Source organism: Mauremys mutica, chromosome 25 (assembly GCF_020497125.1).
Source record: "Mauremys mutica isolate MM-2020 ecotype Southern chromosome 25, ASM2049712v1, whole genome shotgun sequence".
Taxonomy (NCBI): domain Eukaryota; kingdom Metazoa; phylum Chordata; order Testudines; family Geoemydidae; genus Mauremys; species Mauremys mutica.
The window spans coordinates 3,014,708-3,030,908 of record NC_059096.1 but is presented as its reverse complement, the minus strand read 5'-3'; the positions used below and the strand labels follow the sequence as shown (position 1 = coordinate 3,030,908).

Below are 16,201 nucleotides of genomic sequence, written 5' to 3'. Positions count from 1 at the left end.
CCCTCTCTGACCCCCGTACTCCCTGCCCCCTCCCCATGTACCCCCGCCCCTCCCCTCACTTTCTCCCCATCCGCTCCCCCGCTGTCGGCGCATGCGCCGGGCGCAGAGCAGGGGGAGGCTGGTTTAAAGGCACCGAAGAGCAGCGGGGCCCGAGCGGCGGCGGCACCGAGCGCGCCGGGGGCGGGAGGCGGCGAAGGCGGGGCCGGGAGCGGGGGGCCCGGCGGAGGAGCGAGACTCGCGGCCGCCCCGCGCGCACCCCCCCACCGCGGCCCCGCCGAGAGCCGGAGGGAAAATGGAGGCGCTCGGCGGCCGCTGAGAGACGGAGCCGCCGGCCCGGCCGAAAGAGGGGCCCGCCCCGCCGGCAGGGGGAGCCAGCCCGGGGGGGGGTGTCGGGGGGGGGGATCTAGCTCCGTCCTAGCAGGGGAACCCGGGAGACCCACTATCCACCCCTAGCAGGGGACCCGGGATCGGCCCCTCCCAGCGGGGGGGACCCGGGATCGGCCCCTCCCAGCGGGGGGGCCCCTGGGATCCGGCCCCTCCCAGCGGGGGCCACCGGGGGGGGGGACCCGGGATCCGGCCCCTCCCAGCGGGGGGAGGGCAGCGGGGGGGGGACCCGGGATCGGCCCCTCCCAGCGGGGGGGGGCACCCGGGATCCGGCCCCTCCCAGCGGGGGGGGGACCCGGGATCCGGCCCCTCCCAGCGGGGGACACCGGGGGGGGCACCCGGGATCCACCCGCAGTATCCGCCCCCGCAGCAGGGGGCGCCCCAGCCCGGCGAAGGCTCCCTCGGTCCGCCCCTCCCCGGGGGAGCCCCCGGCCGGGGCCTGCGCCCTGGGGCGGGGATGAGCCCGCAGGAGGCCGCCCGCTAGCCCGGCTCCCCCGCCGCATGGACAGCGCCGTCCGCCCGGCCCCGCGCGCCTGGTCTGCGCCTGCCCATGGCGCCGGGCGGTAGCGGCCGGGGCCTCGTCCCGCAGCTGGCCCGGGCCGGGAGAGGCGCTGAGGCCGCACCATGACCATGAGATCCACCGTCTTCAAGGCGGCCGCGGCCACGGCGCTGAACGCGGACAGGCTGGACTACGAGAGGCCGGGGCTGGCGCTGGAGCCGGGCCCGGAGGAGGAGCCGGACGGGGAGGCCGCCCCGCTCCACCGCCAGCCGCCCCGCAAGCCCAAGGAGCCGCCCCCGCTGGGGGGACACAAGGGCGGCGGCGGGGGCAGCGGCGGCGGCGGCGGGGGCAGCGTGCCGGCGGCGGCCGGGGCGCCCGGGCAGCAGGAGGAGAGCTGGGGCGGCCTGGTGCCCCTGCCCTGCCCCCCGGCCAGCACCAAGCAGGCCGGCGTGGGGGATGCCAGCAGCAGGCCCAAGTACCAGGCGGTGCTGCCCGGACACACCGCCTCCCAGGTGGCGGCGAAGGACAAGGGCTGCCCGGCCGCGGCCAGCGCGCCGCCCCCGGCCCCGCCGGCCTCGGCCACCGCGGAGCCGGGCCAGCCGCCTCCCGCCGCGGCCTCGGAGAGCAAGTGGAAGAGCGGCGTGCGGAAGAGCCCCATGGGGGCCGGCGGGGGCTCCTCGAACCAGGCGGCCTGCCTCAAGCAGATCCTCCTGCTCCAGCTGGACCTGATCGAGCAGCAGCAGCAGCAGCTGCAGGCCAAGGAGAAGGAGATCGAGGAGCTCAAGGCCGAGAGGGACACGGTACGTGAGGGGTTAATGGGGAAGGGGAGCGGGCCGGGAGACAAGGGGTTAATGGGGGAGCGACACGGCACCCGAGGGGTTAATGGACAAGAGGAGCACGGTGACGAAGGGGTTAATAGGCAAAGCAGTGGGCAGGAGACAAGGGGTTAACGGGCGGTGGGGCTGCGGGCACACGGCACCCGAGGGGTTAATGGCCAAAAGGGGCGTTGTAACCAAAGGGTTAACGGGCAGCAGTCCGAGGGCACTGAGGGGGCTAGTAACTGTCCATGAGTGGGGGAGGGGCATGGCAACCAAAGGGTTAATGTGCTTCTGGGACTGTGAGAAGGGGAAGAGGGCCGCGGTATGTTAAGGGTTAAAGGGCTGGGGTCCGGTTGCCATAGGACTGAGATTAGAAAAGGCCAGGGCAAGGAAAGGGTTAATTTAAAGGAGCCCACCAGGAATTGTGATCGGGTTAAGGCTAGAGCGATATCGTTTGTAAAGGGTTAAATTAAAGGGGCCCGGCATGGGGCGCCATACGCTTGGACTGGAGGTAGCAGAAGTAAAACAGGGCTGCAGCGAGCCATCTGGGTGGCAGGGCAGGAGCGCACAGCGGGCCCTTTAATTGCTGCCGTTTTAATTACTACAAATGGATAACACACTCCCCCCTTCCCAGAGCAAATTCTTTCCCTCCTCTTTGCTCCTCTCCAGGGAGCCTCCCACTCCCCACCCCCTTGTGCTATAATGAGACCGGCCTCGGTTCCTCCTCCTCCTCCTTTAAATGTTTCACACGTACTGAGGCAATGTACAGAAACAACAATCTGGCCAGTGTCCAGACTAGGATACTGCTGACCCGCTTTGCTGATAGGAGCGTGGAAGCCTGGCCCACTTGCAGAGCTGTACTAATGCAGGGTTTGCTCCTTAGTCAGATGCACGTCTAATTGTGAAGCAGTGCCCCCCCCCCCCCCAAGATAGCAACGCCCCACTGGATCAGAACCAAATGAATATTTGTTAGCTTTTTCCCTGCAAGCAGGAGTTATTTAAAACTATCCAATTTGGTGCAGATTTCACAGGGCAAACCCATAAATAGTTCTCCATTCCCTCAAAATGTCACAGAGTCTGTTGGCCTCACTATCCTGTCCATAATCTGCATGCCTGCAACAACCTAAAAATAATTTTTTTCCCCGTTCCTATAATTGTCTCCCTACAGGAAGGGTGTTCTGGTTTTGTTTTTTGCAAAAATCTTCAAAGGGCTGCACATCCAATGAGGGGGGGATTATTTTCCTTGCTTTCCAAAGGAATGGCATGAGCCAGCAGGCGGTATTTTACTGGCATATGCTGACTGCAAGGTGGGATAGGGTCTGAGGTGCAAGGCATTGTCAAAACATCTCCTGGTGTTGATCTGAGTAAAGTGAACCAACATGGAGGTAGCAGCTGCTGTACTGCAGTCAAAGGGTGTGATGGGAGTTTTGACACGTGGGATTCTCCTGTGAGGGTTTAAAAAAAATCAAGGAAATAGAACACACAAGCCATGTGTGATAAGCCTGTGAGTGAGTCAAACAGAGAGACAAGCACATTTGAATTAGTTCCCTCTGGTCTCTCCTGCTGTCTGCAGATGCATAATCAGTTCTAGAGGCTGTGTCCCCTAACTGCAGTACCTAGGCAAAGCAGGGGTTGAATTAAGGACACCACTAAATTTGTTTTCTTGCTTATAAAATGAAGCTGATAAAAACTTGAAGGGAGGAAAGCTTAAAATTCATTTTCTTGGTGCATTGTGTCCATATGATTCAATTCTGTGGGACTGTGTGAAGGTTAAAGGTGTCGTTCTCTCTCTCACACACACATACACACACACATCCAGCCTGATTTGGGACTGCAGGACCCACTGAAAGTCACTGTAGCTTGTGTGTCTCTCACTTAACAGGTGCTTTTTAAAAGCAGCTGGATGAAGAGGTGGCTCTCTGGGATGCATTGCATACACAATTACAGAGCTGTCTGAATTATAAATCCCTAGTGCATTTTAATCAGAGGCTTTGGTAAGCCTCTTTCTTTTCTTTTTTTAAATCTATTTTAAATTGATATTCTTCAAACCCAATTACAAATTACACGGCCTAGTTGACTGTGGAGGCGATGCGCAAACTTTGAGAGCACCCAAAACTGCACCATATGTGTCAGTTGGAACGATTTGTAGACATTTGCTCCCTTCTTGGATCGTCAGATGGAGCTGGTGGGGGAACGAGGGGAAGCAATAAGTCAAATTACAAGTGAACATTTTATGGAGTTTTGAATGCAAAAATGTGGTTGTTTTGGAGCTGTGATGTCCAGGCTTCTTGTGGGTAAACAGAACAGGTAAACATTTTAAAAGTGCCCAAGTCCCATTGAAAATCAATAGAATTGAGGCTCTAGAGTTACTTAGGTGCTTCTGAAAATTTTACCTGGAAACACTTTCTCATTTGTAAAGGTCTCTTATTACAACCCTGTTTCTTTTGCCCTTCTCCCCATGTAGCTGTCCCTGATTTCTCCCCTCTGTAGCTCTGGGAGGGGAGTTGAATGATTTAAGCCACATTGTGCTGTGCCTTAGTGAGTCTGGAATAGTAAATCAACCTGAAGCTGTAATTTTCACTCTAAAGTGAGAGCTGTGGCCTCAGGATTTCCAACTTTATAATCGGGATCAGAAATGTGTCTTGAGCGTTTCTAATTCATCTGATCACTCCACAGCCATCTTCCCAGCTTCTAGAGGTGAAGTTCATACTGGTCATTTTCCTTGAAACCTGCGTTGAGAGAACCATGGGGGTACAGCCTGAGCCGAATGACAATACTGTCATGAAGTCTCTTTGGAACTTCTTCTTCCCTGTGATGTCTTGTTATCTGTACAGTTTGGAGAAAGACTGTAATTATAGTTCAGAGGTGGTGGACAGCAAGGCACAAATACCAGAACAGGTGTGGTGTGAAGAAAATAAGTTAGGGTGTCTTTATTTGTTTCAATCAAACTGGACTTGGTGTAATTCTTCTCTGATGAAAGCTTGCCGGCGAAAGCATAAGTGTTGGCCTCTGTTCCTCTTTCAGCTCCTAGCTCGGATTGAGCGCATGGAAAGGAGGATGCAGCTGGTGAAGAAGGATAATGAGAGAGAGAAACACAGGATTTTTCAAGGGTATGAAACCGAAGAGAAGGCTGAATCAGAAGCATCCGAGAAACTACAGATTGAATGCCAGCAGGATCTCTTGGACATGTCCCAGCCCCTGCCTCCGAAACACTTCTCATATGGAAGAAATGGGAAGGGACATAAAAGGTACAGGGCCCCTTCACGACCTTATTCTTCATAAGGGCTTGCCACGCATCAGTGGGGCCTGTGTGTGTGTATACGCATCTGCTGTCAGTCTCGTCACTTGTATAAAAGCTCATTGTAGCTGTCAGCTTTAATGCTATTTCTCCTACACTAACGCCTGTCAGCTTTTCATTTAACAGTTTGACTGGCAGATACCAAGAAGCCTGACAAATAGGACACTGGCCTGTTGGGTGACCTTGGGCAAGTCGTGTCCCTGCTCTGTGCCTCTGTTTCCCCATCTGTAAAATGGAGATAATGATCCCAACCTCCTTTCTAAAGTGCTGTAAGATCTACTGCAGAAAAGCGCTAAAGAAGAGCTAGGTGTTAACATACATGTTCAAATACCAAGCAGCAAGTACCGTCCATGTTAGATGCAGAACAAAGACTATGCCTGGATTTCGTAAGTCAGGGGTAACTTAGGACAGCCCACTTGTGGATTTGCTCCTTTGAGTTATCTGAGTCATGTTAGCTTGAAATAAAAGGCATTTTTCCATCCCGAGGAGATGACAAGGAGTGAGTTCGCCTCCTTTACCCATTTTTTGTCCAAGAAGTTCGTAACTTTGCGTGGCAATGGTTTTTTTGGGTCACTCATTGCTCCCAGGTTCACATTTATGTCCCAAAAATGCCCTTCCTTTTTTTAAGAGGACACTGGCACCTTGAAAATCGGATTTTTCCCCTCTCTTAAACTTGCCTACTGCTAAGTAACTTTTCTTGTTCTCCCCTCCCCCAACTTAACTTGGACATTTGACAGTTTAACTCTGTTCTTAATGGTCTGTTTCACTTGTCTCCTGCACTAATATGAGTACATTCTAGTCTGGTATGTGTACGTTTTTAGCCTGTGTTCATCACCACAGTATCTGAGCGCCTAAGGTAAGGAGGGGAAACTGAGGCACAGAGGTGAAGTGACTTGCCCACGGTTGCGCAGCATTTCAGTGGCAGAGCCTGGAATAGAATCCAGGTCTCCTGGCTCCCAGTCCAGGGTCTTAGCCACTAGACCACACTGTCTCTCATCATTCATGCATTGATCAGGGGAAGCTCACAAGCATGCTCTTCCCCAGGCCCTGTGAGAGGGTGTTTGCTATAACAGCAAAGCTGAGCCTACTGAGGGAGCAGGCGGGTGTGTATGGGAAGGGAGTGGGGAGGAGGCATTTGTTTGACGCTGCTCTCGAGGGGTCCACCCAAAAGACCCTTCTAGTTATTAAGGGAATGGGGAAATCCTGCACATTTCTTTCTAAGACATACTTTTTTTTAAGGGTGCTGTCTCAAAAAATAGATCAGTGACCTTCTCACCAGTTGGGAGTGTCCCTTTAACCCAGGTCTGGCAATGTGCGGGTAGCCGTCACTTTGCAGTTATCCATGTTATCCCAGTTATCCATGTCTCTGGAGTCTGGATTGCTGTATTGCAACACACTCTGTAAGGGGCTACCATTGGTGGGTTCCGGCTTGCGTAGCACCAAGGTGAAAGCAGTAGCCTCAGGGAGCACAGTACACCAGTCTTCTGGAAATAAAACCTCTCAGCCCTCGGTTGCCTCTCTTACAAACTCTGCTGCCTGATCTCTGCAAAGGGACATGCGTTTAGACTACACCAATGTAAATCTATGGGTCTGGAACAACTAGCACTAGCTTTATGGCACACACAGTAAAAATACAGACACTGGGAAAATGAGTAGGCTGCTCTTGCGATAGGCTAGCTGAATATGCTGCTAACCTCTCTCCCTTCTTTAACAGGAAGTCGGCATTTGGAAGTGCAGAGAGGAAGACTCCAGTTAAAAAGCTGGTGGCTGAATTTTCAAAAGTCAAGAGTAAAACTCTGAAACACTCTCCAATGAAAGAGGAGCCAAGTAGCTCTTTATCCGAAACTGTTTGCAAACGTGAACTGAGGAGTCAAGAGACTCCAGAAAAAGCCAGATCGCTAGTGGACACTCCCTTAAAACCATCCACCCCATTGAAAAGTCCCAGTGCCCACCCCAGGGATAAAAGTTTCCCCAGCGAGACAGAAGATCTGCCGTACCTTTCAACCACCGAAATGTACTTGTGTCGTTGGCATCAACCTCCCCCGTCACCGTTGCCGTTACGAGAGCCCTCGCCAAAGAAGGAGGAGACTGTAGCAAGTAAGCGATAACGAACTTGCTCGTAGCTGCGTAGTGGTCGGTCTGACACACGTGCTTGCCAGCTGAAGTGTTGCCCTCCTACCAACAGATGCTCGGCAAACGTGAAAATAGGTGGAATTGCCAGAAGGCCATGCTCTGTCATTCCCCGATTGCTGGAGGTGCTGGCTAGTCACAAACTAGCAGCTGTGGAAGGAGAGCTAAGGTCCCAGTTGGGTTCTGTGAGCCCGAGAGTGGCTCTGTCTGTTTTGCATAGTGCGTACGTGATCCGGTGAAGGCAAAGTGCATCTCGGGATGTAGATTGTCCCTGGTTTTGTTTTCACTTAAAAAAAGCCAAACACTCTTCAGCTCTGAGACCTCGAATGTGACAGTTGTGCAAAGGGCCTTGTCCACGCTGGGTTTTCTCCCTGAAAAGCTCCCCCCATTACTGCCCCGTGTTCAGCTCCCGCAGGAAAGCTGGTGAGCACCAGGCACTGATAGCTGCTGGCATCTTAATCGCCATGTTTTCTAGGCCTTCTCTGAGCAGCGCTGACCAGTGCAATGGCAACAGAAGCCAGCAGCTGGAAGAGCCCTGTCTACACTAGGGCTCACGGCAGGATGTTTGTAGGAGGAATGGCTAGTGCAAGCCACGCCTCTGACTGCAAGGTGAACTCCCTTCTTCCTTGCCCTCCCGAGCACGCACCAGGCCGTGCTGGCACAGGCGACACATCATGATGGCTGGGCAGGCAGAAGGAATCTCTCGGTGACCCACACGATCCCTGGTACAGAAACCAGTCGGGGGTGTCAAAGTGAACTCCCTTGGGCCCCCTGCTCGCTGCTCCCCCTGCCTTTAGTTTCCAGCCATCTTCCGCAGCTGCACAGAAGTGTTCTGTCTGCTGCGCAGCAAAGTGAACTAAGATCCCACAATCCCAGCCTGCTTTGCTCTTGGCAGGCAATGTAGATCCAGCTCTCCCCAGAGCCGTTGTCTAGAGGAGGTCTGGCAGCAGGGGGGTCGGTGTGTGGACAGGCAATGCTTGTGAGCAGGCAGCTGCTCTTGCCCCATGACTTGGGGGGAGGGGTGTTTTCTAATGTATTTTCCCTTGACTCTGCCACCCCCCAACTCCTCTCTGCCTTCCCATCACTTCAGAATTCAAATCCTTCCTCAGTAACGTCTCCGGAGCCTGTCTCTTGCCTGGTGGAGGGTAAGGTGGCCTGTGGCCAGACCAGACATTCCCACAAGCTGCATTAGCGAGCTAATCGAAGTCTAGTCTACTGTTGGCATTGGCAGTAGCTGCTGGTCAAGTGTGCCAAACTTGTGTGGCATCTCCCCTCTCTGTCCTGAAACAAGAAATAACCAGACACCCGCTAGTGTGAAGTGACCTTGAGGATCTGATTTCAGTGCACAGAAGTCAGGAAGCACGAGTTGACCATCCATGCTTTGAACTCGCCCTGTGCTGAGGCAGGCCTGGGGGCTGACGTGCACTGACCTACAAGGCAGAGCTGATTTGAACAAGGCCAGTTCATGGGGCTGCCTTTTAAGCCTCTTTGTTTACATGGCAACGTCCATGCCCGTTTCTGGGAAATTGGGAAGCAGCTTGCTGTTCGTCGCTGAGGAATTGTCTCTTGGTTCTGCTGTGGTGGTGGTGAATTCCACAGAATTCTGCCACTTGTGGAAATCAGGACAACGGACCAGTGAGGGGATTTGTAAGGAGAAGGGATTAATGTGAGGCCTACGTTTTTCCCCATGTTCTCCTGCCTCTAAATCTTGTTGAGTGTCTAACAGCCAAAAACTGGGTTAGCTTTGTGGAAATACTTCAGGATCCCAGGGTTGAGATCTGTTTGAAAGCTCTCCTGGCAAAGCGGCAAAGATTGGGAGAGGGCCAGTCCCTGATTCTGCAGCAGGGCTAGAACGGGTCACGATGGAAATACTCTTCAGGCAAACAAGCTGAAAATCCACATCCCCCATTTTCTTTCTTACCTGCCAAGTTCTGAGTCCAGGTGCCCCGGTTCCCTAGCAACAACAAGCTGCTTTGATGATAAAATAACCCTGATATGTAAAGAGAAGGGAGTCTCCCTGAACAATGGCCCTTAAAGAGTAAGCAGCAATACTTAGAGAGGCCTCTGAGTTTGCACATGCACCTGGTTTCGCACTTGGATGTGGAAAGCACAAACCCTAATAAATGTGCATGCATGACATGGAAGGCTGGGTTGAGGCCAGGCCAGCTGAACATCTAGCCCCAATTCTTGCCTCCTCTCTAAACACAGCTCCTCTGATCCCTTTAAACAGTGACCAAGCGCGGTTCTATTGACGGGTTTTCTCCCCACATGGATTTATGGTGCTTGGGGTTAGCATGTAAAAAAGGAACAGATTTGGCACGAAATTATGTTTGAAACTCTCTAGTCTAAGCACGTGTGTTGTACCAAAATGATCCCTTCTTTTTAATACAATTGTTTGGTTTCTCTTAAAGGTGAACTTTGTTCCCAGTTCCTGGATCACTGGGGATCTGACATGTTATGCTCAGAGCAGGCTACATAAATCAAGCTTGCAAATGATAGTACATATATTGCAGGCTAAGATCTAATGAACGTTTCCTTGCGGTCAGGAAGCCGAGTTTCCATTTGTAGCAGATTGACTGATGGTGAGTTGCTCTTTTTGTACAGAAGCATCTGTGCAGAACAGAGGGCCGTGTTTTCTAGTGGTTTCAGCAGGGACCTGGGAATCAGGATTCCTGGGTTCTGTTCCCAGCTCTGGGAGAGTAGTGTGGTAACTGGATGAAATTCTGTGCCCTGGGTTGTATATTAGGTCCCTTGTGGCCTGTGAAAAACTGACCCATGTTAACTCTTGTTTCCTTCTGCAGTTCCTTCGTGGAGGGACCATGCTGTGGAGCCCCTGAGAGACTCAAATCCTTCAGATTTCTTGGAGGTACATAGTCAATTAATGGTTTTGGAGAAGGAGACCAAAGAGAATAAATTGCTGTGGGCCTGCGTGTGTACAACTTGTAGATGTAACAAAAATACCCATTTTACCAGTGGTCGGTTTTAAAACTCGAACTTCCAGCTTGTGTCTGCGGGGCCATTAGTATGGTTTGATCAGTAGGGACATACTAGTTTTCCTAGCTGGGCCAGGAATCTCCTACCTTTACATGAGCAGCCTCCTTGCCAAGCTGATATTAAATAATGGTAAAACCTTGGAAACTCTTGACTATTATTAAACTGTTTGAGTAAATAATTGCTGTAGTTTTACAACGGGGTGTGGCCACAGAAAGGTGACTCACCACAGAACCTGGATTTGGATTTGTACCATCCTGTGGATGTTTGTGTTGCAGTTACAGTCACTCTGCAGCCCTTCCCTCCGTTGCAGGGAAAGTGGATTGCAGCGGGTGAATGAACAAGCACATGCCCGTTGTGGGGGAGGCGAGGGCTAACATCTGCTCTTGCCTTCCCAGAATCTAGACGACAGTGTATTTGCCAAAAGGCACGCGAAGCTGGAGCTGGATGAGAAGAGAAGGAAAAGGTAAGGGCAAAAATTCTCCCAGCCTGAATATCGCAGTCGTGGCTTTTGCGGCCTCTGGCGCTCCAGGGCCTCTCTAAAAATGAGTTAGACTCAGACGTGCTGCGACAAGTGAAGAGGAAGGATGCCAGGTATTAGAAGTTTGTGGAGCAGGAGCTTTTTGTTCTAGTTCTTAGTGTGTTTCTCTTATTTTAAACTCACCACCTCCTCTGTTCAGTCACTGTAGGGTGCAGGGAAGAGCCCAAGAGTGACCTGGGGGCTGGCAAACATGCCGAACAACGAGAGACTTGTGGCATTTGGTCTATTTAGCTTATCAGAGAGATGATTGAGAGATGAGACTTGAACATGGTCTTCAGGTTACTTCCACACCCTCTCTCGGAGGGGCTTTAGCCAAGCAGGCAGACGCTGAGCTAGATCCAGTCCTTGGAATTTGAAGTTAAAAACAAAATTCAAGCTGGGAATGAGCTGCAGGTTTTTAGAGGGGGTAATTGACCCATCAGAGCAGCTTTCTGGGGATACTGTTAAATTCTCCAACACTTGGAGTCTAAATCAAGACGGGGTCTTTCTCAAAGATGCTCTTGTGGAACCACAAGTTATTGAGCTTAATGCAGGAACTGCTGGGTGAAATATTCTGGCCTGTCTGGCTAGATGATCAGAATGGTCCCTCCTGGCCTTTCCATCTGTGAATTCTGTGTTTGTAACGACAGTCATAGATACACCTCGATATAACGCTGTCCTCGGGAGCCAAAAAATCTTACCACGTTATAAGTGAAACCGAGTTATATCGAACTTGCTTTGATCCACCGGAGTGCGCAGTCACGCCCACCAGAGCGCTGCTTTACCGCGTTATATAACACGAATTCGGATATCAGGTCGCGTTATATCGAGGTAGAGGTGAATTAGAGGTGGACTAGACCCAATAAGTCGTCTAGTGCATCCCCCCGGCCAGTATATTGATTCTTCCCTGTATTGTACTCAGAAGCCAGCTTGGCCATCTCCTGTTCATGCACCAGCATCTGTGTCAGCAGGAAACTTGCATGGATCTGAGAACAGAAAAAACGTCCAGGAGGAGAAGCCCTTGCATGCTACTTGGTGTGCGTGTGTTCTCCAGTATCTCAGCCCTAGAATAATGATAGTGGCTGCAGATGGAGCAGAAACCTAGTCATGAGGCCTAATCAGTGGACGTTAGGGAAGTGCTCTACGGCCGTCCATCCGAGGAGCTCAAAGAAGTACCACGTATTGTTTACTGAATAAGGGTTTTTAACTGTTTTATGTTTTCCAGGTGGGATATTCAGAGGATCAGGGAACAAAGAATTCTACAGCGACTGCAGCTCAGAATGTATAAAAAGAAAGGAATCCAGGAATCTGAGCCTGAAGTTACCTCATTTTTCCCTGAGCCAGATGATGGTGAGTTCCTTATCGGACAGGTTAGGGGGAAGCGGGTGGGGAGCATTTGCTCTAAATCAGCCGGTCTGTAGCTTTGACCTAGCCATGCACACCAATCAGCTGTGCAGCTGAGTAACGTTTTCCGTTGTGTTTTTCTCCTGATAGTTGAAAGCTTGCTGATTACCCCCTACTTGCCTGTCGTAGCATTTGGCCGACCATTACCAAAACTAACTCCACAGTAAGTATTGCTCGCTTGTACGTTTCAGACAGGGCTCCTCTAAAGTGAATCCAGCAAGGAAGCTGGACCATGCTTGTGGAAGTGGTGTTCAGTAGGACACACACAGCCACCATGCTAGTCTCTAAATGGTCATTCAGGATGGGCAGTAGCTCAGTTGCATTGATTGGATGTGTACTCGGCTTCGGTGGAGTGGGAAGCCAAGTGACAGCCCGGTGGTGACCGTCTGTAGGCAGCGTGCGGTCAGTCCTCGAGTACGGTGCTGCGTGTGGCCAGATCGGCCCAGAACTCGCCCCAGTGGCTGGCCTAGTGCAGCATTAAATGGGGAGGATGCTGTCAATTCCCAGCTACCCAGACAGAGGGTAGACGTGTGTGCTGGAGGAGAGGGGCCCGAAGGACGTCTTATAGGAACAGTTGCTCTGATTCCCAGGCCCTTTCCTCTGAGACTGACCAGACTGCTCCCACCCCACTCGGAGGCTTTAGATTCAACCACCGTACGGGAGCAGGACGCCCGTCGCGGGCCTGCAATACTTCCACATGGAATAACAATAGAAGGGCAGGCGCTGAAGGCCAGTCCTGTTCCGATTTGCACCCTCGTCTGACGGGGAAGGCAGTGGGCCCTGAGGGGCAGAGCACTGGACGAGGACGACCTAGGCTCTACTCCTGCCTCTTCCAATGGCTGGGTGAAGCACTTCTCTAGGCTTCCCTTTGCATCAGTCGATTCCCAAGCACTTCACAAAGATGATAATAAATAAACTCTAATTGTGATTGATTATTGTTTTGGGGGGTGCGGGCAGTAATTCAGCTACAGCGTCTCATTCAAAACAAACCTCCTTCTGTTCTGAACGGGGTGTTCTCAGCATGGACCAAGGCCTTTTTCTCTCCTGACAGGAACTTCGAGCTGCCGTGGCTGGACGAACGAAGCCGCTGTCGGCTGGAGATGCAGAAGAAGCAGACGCCTCACCGAACGTGCAGAAAGTAGCTGCGCGGGTAGCGTTGCGATGGGCGTCGCGCGCCATTGGCAACGGGCGGCGAGGAACTGTTTGTTGTTCGGTCCCGTGAATCTTTATCCTCGTGGATATTCTTATTCACTGATGGTTTTCTCCAGGCCTCTGTATTTTTCCTGTTTTTCACAAAAACTCTTTACCTGGCTGATTAACTGTGGTTTATTTATTTCTCTCCCCCCTCCCGCTTTCCTGATCAGCAAGTTCTCAAGCTTTATGCTGGCACAGCAGGGCTGGAAGCTCAGACCCCTTTTGCTCTCTGCCTAAGCTTCATCAGCTGCTGTGGCCACTACACTTCATAAGAGGCCTTGTGAGGGTTGGGAAGCCTAAAAACAGGCCTGCCTTGCGACCTGTCCCATCTGCACGTCCCCGGGGGTGGTGCCGGTGTGTTGGCTCAGTGTGTGGGGCCCGTCACCTTTGTGCAGCTGCTGTTTGTTTTCTTGGAAAGACATTCAGCAGCGAGACCTTGCAGACGGGACCAGCAGGCAGAGTTAGGCCAAGCTTGTCACTCTGTCACTTGGAAACTCTGTGGTGAAAAGAACCCAGCTAAGAGGAGAATAGATTTGGCTGCGACTTCCTCTTGCCTAACAGGTCAGACTTCCAGTACGGTGCCTGTGTTGTGCTAGATAGGGCTGCTTTTTTGTTTTTAAATAATGGGTGAAACTAACTTCATGAATACTCTGAGAGAGGCTGGCAGATGGTTCTGAACATGCCGTGTCTCACTGAGTGCGGCTGGATTGAGCACCGCATCCCATTGTCACCACAGAACGCAGCCGGTTATCGGTTAGCTGCGCATATTCTGTACCGAGACTGCCCTCGAATACCCGTGTGGAAATGCTTCTGCAGATGAGACTGTTTGCCAGCAGCTGTGCCATGTTCTAGATCGATGGGGGTGAAGGGTTTTTTAAACATTTTTGTTTGTGAAAACAGAATTCGAGACGCACAATTGTGGTTCATTTTTATTTAAGTGTTTGAGGACGGCACTGGCTGGCAACTCCTGTATCTTGTAAACCGCTTGGATTGGCTCGAGAAACTTAGAATGGGACCTATGCTCTAGCTCTGGTAATTTGCTTCCTTTATGAAATGAGCCTTCTTTGCTGTACTACACTAATGGGTGATGCCAAATGTCCTTCTGTAGGTGTAACTAGTACTGAAGTCTTGAGCCGAGGTGTTAACTTCGGACAACACATTCTCCAATCGCCTTTCAGGCTTCACCATGGACTGGAGTGAAAGCAGGAATGTTTGGTCTCTAAAGAGAGAACGCCTGTTCCTCCTGTTCACAATGCTTGCCTGGCTGATTGCTCCACCTGACAGGTGTGCGGTTGGGGGGAGGAGCTAACTTCATTTCTGAAGATGTTAGTGCGCCAGGGAAGAAATGATCCCCTCTGCTTGTTCCTTTTGAGTTTGTAGTCTTGTCTGAGGCCAGCGATCTTCTCTCCTTGCTTTGGTTCACTCAGCTATAAATAGCAATGCACAAATACAAAACCTGGTGGGTTTTGGGTTTTTTTTCTTTTCCCCCAGAGCTGGGGTGTGTTCTTATGCAATTTGGAAGAGAGGCTGATTCTTGCGACACAGCAGTGGGTTGTGCTAGGGTTCCTACAGTACTGGTGTTTGGAACCCACGTAAAAGGGGAAAATCTCTAGAAGCCTGGGCCCTGGTACCACACACACTGTATAATTAGGGCTGTGCACTGCATTTATTTTTTTTAAATAAGGCTGTTCTTGGGTGTCCTGCTTTCGCATGATAGCGTGTGTCCTTAATGGATTTCTGTGCAATTAGGAGCCAAAATGTTAAATGGGCAAATATTAGCTTGAGCCTTGTTTCTTTCTTTGATGTTGTCTCTTCCAGGTCTGCATCGAGCGGGTTTTGCATTCTGGTTATACCCTGCATTAGTGGCTTTTCAGGGGTCAGAACACTCTTGAGTCCCAGTGACAGCCAGCTCTGAGAGGTATCTGCTGGTAGCTGCCTGCCCTCAGACTAAAGTCCCACTGCCCTCGCTCCCAGTGCAAAGCCAATTTTTAAACTCTTCTTCCTGCTGCCATCCAGAAAGGCAGCCAGGTTTTATAAACGATCCTCTTTAATACACAGCGATCCAGCAGTCATCAGCTACAGATGGGGGTGGGCGGGAGGGTGGGCTGGCCGGGAGTAGGGAAGTACAAAGTTAAATTTTCAGTGAGTGTTAGTGTGGAAAAATAGTCTTATTTCTCCCAATATGGGGTACAACACTGTGAAATTCAATCTGCAACGGAAGGCCCTGCAAGTCCCTATTAGAACCGTTCTTTGGTTTAAAACCTTGCTTTCTTTAACCAAGTTTAAGCTAGTGTAAAAATAAAATCTTAAAAAAAAAAAATGAAAGCTTGTCTGTATTCTTCAGCCTTGTTTTATGGCCATTTGACACATAGTTGTCTGTAATGCATACTTTTGATACCATTTCTAATGTGTAAAATCGGTCGTCTTGTAAATATCTTATAAAAAAAAAAGTTCCGTTGTAAATAAAAACTATTGTGGCTGTTAATTTTTTGAATTTCTGCTTCAGTTTGTTAGAATTAACAGTGTTAATGGGGAGTATTAAACAATTCTGCCTGTATGTTTAAAAATTTAAACAAATCAAATTTTTTTTACAATAAAATAGGAAAAAAAAAAGTACGTTTTGTGGTCACATTTGTCTCAAACCCTTACATATCTTGTTTGGAAATTTTCTCAGACCCAATTAAAAATCTAGCCTGCCTCTCTCTGGCATGCTTGGTGCCTCCCATGGAAATGAGGTTACCAGCTTTAGAAATGTCAGCTGCTGCCGGAGCTGGCTTAGAACTATGTGGACTGGAAGAACCGTCTATCCTTGAGGCCTCATCTTTCTCTCTCTTGGCAGTCGTAGAAACTACATTAAGGATCTTTCCTCTGAAAGGTTGAAGTCCTAACCCGTTAGCTATCAATTCCATAGCCAAATATGTGGGACCCACTGTTCAAATGTATGAAAAAAATTACAAATATTT

At 51.0% G+C, this 16,201-nt stretch overlaps 1 protein-coding gene across 2 annotated transcripts; it reads left to right on the top strand.

Annotated features, from left to right (window-relative positions):
• Positions 1–754: 754 nt before the first annotated feature.
• Positions 755–15,723, top strand: MSL1 (MSL complex subunit 1). Of its 2 annotated transcripts, XM_044999631.1 has the most exons (9): positions 780–1,683; positions 4,378–4,599; positions 4,726–4,949; positions 6,714–7,096; positions 9,931–9,995; positions 10,519–10,586; positions 11,866–11,990; positions 12,135–12,207; positions 13,096–15,723. In XM_044999631.1, the coding sequence occupies exons 1-9, from the start codon at positions 1,009–1,011 to the stop codon at positions 13,184–13,186; spliced, it is 1,926 nt and encodes a 641-aa protein (XP_044855566.1). In that variant the 5' UTR covers positions 780–1,008; the 3' UTR covers positions 13,187–15,723. The 2 variants fall into 2 exon arrangements, with proteins under 2 accessions (XP_044855567.1, XP_044855566.1); XM_044999632.1 differs by lacking the exon at positions 4,378–4,599 and having other exon boundaries at positions 755–1,683.
• The last annotated feature ends 478 nt before the right edge of the window (positions 15,724–16,201 follow it).